The sequence below is a fragment of the Nicotiana sylvestris genome, chromosome 10, assembly GCF_000393655.2.
Source record: "Nicotiana sylvestris chromosome 10, ASM39365v2, whole genome shotgun sequence".
NCBI classification, from domain to species: domain Eukaryota; kingdom Viridiplantae; phylum Streptophyta; class Magnoliopsida; order Solanales; family Solanaceae; genus Nicotiana; species Nicotiana sylvestris.
Window position 1 is genome coordinate 124712592 of NC_091066.1, and position 5107 is coordinate 124717698.

The following is a 5107-nucleotide window of genomic DNA, read 5'->3' on the forward strand; positions in this document are numbered from 1 at the left end:
CTGTGAAGGTTTTCACCAATAAGACTCTCTCATTTTTTACTTTGTTTTTCTTGCTTGAACCTGAGTGTTGCCCCTATCATGAGTTACTTTTACCTACTCAACTTGGCATTTATCAAAAACTGATCAGAAGGTCTTTCTTTGGACCGTAATGTAAGCTTTTGGATTGGGTTAGAAAGAAAGGTATAAAAGGCTTAAAACAATTCAAATAGGTTCAAATTACAACTTTCGGAATCCAACTTCTCACAACAATCACAACTTCTGCCCCAATTTCTTGCTTGGGGACTTTTGGATTTTTATTTTGGGTATGACTGAACCTCAGAGAGGCTGCCTATGTACCCTTTCGGGATCAAGTCAAACGTAGTTCACGCATAGAGACTACGTTGTTATGTTTCTCTTCTTTTTTTTCATTTCTTTTTTTTTTCCTTTCATTTCTTTCTTTTTCCTCTTTATTTTTCTTTTCCTTTTTCCCTTTTTTTTTGATATCCGGCACTTGCGTTTCCTGATTATGTCATTGGTTCCGAAAGAGGGGTATGAACGAAAACAATTAAGGCTCAAAGGGGATAACAATGGATAAAGTGTTTGGATAGCAGAACAAAACGCCTTCGTCATTTCAATCTTTAAAAGGTACCAAATACAAACAAGTATATTCAGAATAAAGAATCATACATAGTATCTCTTGACCGCATCGGAATTGATGGCCATTTCTACACATTTTCCTTCTATGTCTGTCAGATATAGTGCACCATTAGACAACACTTTGGTTACAACAAATGGCCCCTGCCAGTTTGGGGCGAATTTTCCTTTTGCTTCAGCCCAATGAGGCAGAATACGTCTCAGCACTAACTGTCCGACTTCAAACTTCCTCGGACGCACTTTCTTGTTGTACGCTCTTGCCATTCTCTGCTGGTATAGTTGACCATGACACACTAATGCCAACCTCTTCTCGTCGATCAAACTCAACTGCTCGAGGCAACTTTTCACCCATTCATCATCATCAATCTCAGCCTCCGTGATGATTCGCAGCGACGGGATTTCCACTTCTGCAGGTATTACTGCCTCGGTGCCATACGCCAATGAATAAGGAGTCGCCCCCACCGAGGTACGAACGGTGGTGCGGTACCCTAACAATGGAAAAGGTAACTTCTCATGCCACTGTCTAGACCCTTTAACCATCTTCCGGAGTATTTTCTTTATATTCTTATTGGCTGCTTCAACCGCACCATTTGCCTTGGGATGGTATGGAGTAGAATGCCTATGGGTAATCTTAAACTTCTCACATGACTCCTTCATCAAATGACTATTAAGATTAGCCCTATTATCCGTGATGATTACCTTCGGAATCCCAAACCGACAAATGATATTTGAGTGCACAAAGTCGACCACAACTTTCTTAGTCACAGACTTAAACGTCTTAGCTTCCACCCATTTGGTAAAATAGTCTATAGCTACCAGAATAAACCTGTGTCCATTTGACGCTGCTGGATCAATTGGCCCAATAACATCCATGCCCCATGCAACAAAAGGCCATGGTGCGGACATCGTATGTAGTTCTGATGGTGGAGAATGAATCAAATCTCCATGCACTTGGCACTGATAACATTTACGCACAAAACTGATGCAATCCCGCTCCATAGTGAGCCAATAATAACCTGCTCGGAGAATCTTTTTGCCAGAACGTACCCACTCATATACGGTCCACAAACTCCGGAATGTACCTCAGTCATGATAGATGTGGCCTGTCTTGCATCCATGCATCTCAACAACCCGAGGTCTGGAGTTCTTTTGTACAACACTCCTCCATTAAAGAAAAACCCGCTTGCCAATCGCCGATTCGTTCTTTTCTGATCATCGGTGGCCTGTACCGGATATACTCCCGTCCTGATGTACTCTTTGATATCATGGAACCACGGCTCGTTGTCGAGTTCCTCTTCTATCATATTACAGTAAGCATGCTGATCACGAACCTGAATCTACAACGGGTCAACATACGCCTTATCTGGATGATGCAACATCGACGCCAAAGTAGCCAAAGCGTCGGCAACCTCATTATGAATCCTTGAAATGTGCCTGAACTCTATAGCCTGAAACCGCTGACAAAGCTCATGTAGACATTGCCGGTACGGTATAAGCTTTAAATCCCGTGTTTCCCATTCTCCTTGAATTTGGTGTACCAGTAGGTCCGAGTCACCCATGACCAAGACTTCCCGTACACCCATATCTACAACTAATCTCAATCCCAATATACACGCCTCATATTCTGCCATGTTGTTCGTACAGTAAAAACGAAGCCGAGCTGTAACAGGGTAATGCTGACCTGTTTCCGAAATAAGTACCGCTCCTATTCCCACGCCTTTCATATTTGCAGCCCCATCAAAGAAAAGTTTCCATAACGGCTTCTCAGCTTGTTCCAATTCATCAATGTGCATCACCTCTTCATCAGGGAAATAAGTTTTCAAAGGTTCGTAATCTTCATCGGCGGGGTTCTCAGCCAAATGATCAGCTAATGCCTGTGCTTTCATTGCAGTCCGTGTCACATAGATAATGTCGAACTCTGTAAGCAGGATTTTCCACCTTGCAAGCCTCCCTGTGGGCATAGGCTTCTGAAAAATATACTTCGATGGGTCTAAGCGAGATATGAGGTAAGTGTTGTAGGATGACTAATAATGTTTTAACTTCTGTGCCACCCAAGTTAGGGCGCAACATGTCCTCTCCAGATGAGTATACTTAACCTCGTAAGATGTGAACTTCTTGCTGAGATAGTAGATAGCCTGCTCCTTTCTGCCCGTAACACCATGCTGCCCCAGTATACAACCGAATAAATTATCCAAAACTATTAGATATAGAATCAAAGGCCTCCCTAGTTCTGGCGGGACCAACACGGGTGTGTTCGACAAATACCGCTTTATCTTATCAAAAAGCCTCCTGACATTCATCAGTCCATTTGACTGCAGCGTCTTTCTTCAACAATTTGAAAATCGGCTCACAAGTTGTCGTGAGCTGAGCGATGAACCTACTGATATAATTCAATCTTCCCAACAAACTCATCACCTCAGTTTTGTTTCTTGGAGGCGGCAATTCCTGAATAGCTTTGATCTTTGACGGGTCTAGCTCAATACCTCGACGACTGACTATAAACCCCAACAACTTCCCAGATGGCACCCCTAAAGCACACTTTGTAGGATTGAGCTTAAGATTGTACCTGCGAAGCCTTTGAAAGAACTTTCTCAAATCTCTGACATGGTCGGACTGCTGTCTAGACTTCACGATCACATCATCCACGTACACCTCGATTTCCTTATGTATCATATCATGGAATATTGTTGTCATGGCCCTCATATAAGTTGCCCCAGCGTTTTTCAAACCGAACGACATGACCTGATAACAGTACGTTCCCCACGGCATGATGAATGCCGTCTTTTCTGCATCTTCCTCGTCCATTAGAATTTGATGACAACCCGCGTAACAATCCACAAAAGAACCAATATCATGTTTGGCACAATTGTCAATCAGTATATGGATGCTGGGCAATGGGAAATTGTCTTTTGGACTCGCCTTGTTAAGATCTCGATAATCGACACACACCCTGGTCTTGCCATCTTTCTTCGGCACAGGCACAACATTAGCTAACCAAGTGGGATACCGTGTAACCCGAATGACCTTTGCATCAAATTGCTTGGTAATTTCTTCGTTGATCTTCACACTTATGTTCGTTTTGAACTTTCTCAACTTCTGCTCGACAGGAGGGAGTGTTGGATCAGTGGGCAGTTTGTGAACCACTAAATCAGTACTTAGACCTGGCATATCATCATATGACCATGCAAAAACATCCTTGTACTCACGCAATGCTTTAATTATCTCCTCCTTGAGTTGTGGCTCCAGATGAACACTTACTTTAGTTTCCCGCATATTATCTTGGTCCCCCAGATTAACTACTTCTGTTTTATTTAGTTTAGGTTTGGGTTTTTCTTCAAAGTGACTTAATTCTTTGCTAATTTCTTCATACGCCTCGTCATCGTCGCATTCCACCTCATCATCACGCTCGATTTCTTGTATTATTTTTTCTGAGTTAGATTAGATTTTAAAACTGGGCCGAAGATTCCTCATACATGTCATGTCATTGATATCAGCATAAAAAGAACTGTACAGAAAAGAAAAGAAAAATGGAAACAAAATTAGGAATGAAGAAAGAAGAAAATTGCATTTCATTGAATGTAAAGATAACAGGGTTTTAACTCATCCAAATGGACGGAACATAGCAACTGAATTACAAACCCTGGAATAATCCAGGTGAATAAAAGGAAAACAAAATCCACTAAAACGACTCCTTCCGAATTGGAAGAGGAGTAGCTTCCCAATTGTTGACATTAGCACATGGTCCGATGTACTGTATATCTGCTTTGCTTGACCCTTCCCCGGCCTCAACCATGTTCACTTCAGCAAATACCCTCTCGAACACCTTATCCAAATTCCCCTCTGCACCAATCAGTGGACCCAACACCTTTGCCAATGACTGCTTCTTGACACCCGTCCTGACGAAGGACCTGGACAAGCGTGGAATCGGTTTGGGAAGAACCCAAGCTTTCTTTTTCAACTTACGAGCTCTTCTAACCTCTGCCGCTATTGGTTTGAACCCCAGTCCGAAGGTGTCCAGGTTTTTGGGCAGAGAAACAGGTTGAACAATGCCCTGAAGCTCAGCCCCCAGACCTTTTTCCTGGCACGAACCCATTACTCAGCATTTCTGATACTACCATGACGGTCGCAGCTGCCACCTTGGGACATGGAATGCTTTTACCCTCGGGCACTCTGTTCACCAGGACCGTGTCGAAGACCTGATAAACCATATAACACGATTTCTTGTCTGTCCCACTCGAACTAGACCATTTGGTGCAGTGTGGAAGGCACTGCTTTGGCCGCGTGGATCTATGGTCGACCCAACAAAAGATTGTAGGACACTACAGCATTCAACACCTGAAATTCCATAGTGAACTCAACTGGGCCAATAGTCAATTCGAGTATAATATCCCCCACTGTGTTTGTTCCCCCTCCGTCGAACCCTCGAACACAAACACTATTTTTTCGGATTCTATCATCGTGAATCTTTAACTTG

General features: G+C 43.0%; 1 protein-coding gene across 1 annotated transcript; it reads right to left on the reverse strand.

Moving 5' to 3' along the window:
* Positions 1-660: 660 nt before the first annotated feature.
* Positions 661-4726, reverse strand: LOC138879906 (uncharacterized). Its single transcript, XM_070159551.1, has 2 exons — positions 4445-4726; positions 661-960 (listed from the first exon to the last, which is right to left on the reverse strand). The coding sequence occupies exons 1-2, from the start codon at positions 4724-4726 to the stop codon at positions 661-663; spliced, it is 582 nt and encodes a 193-aa protein (XP_070015652.1).
* Positions 4727-5107: the final 381 nt, after the last annotated feature.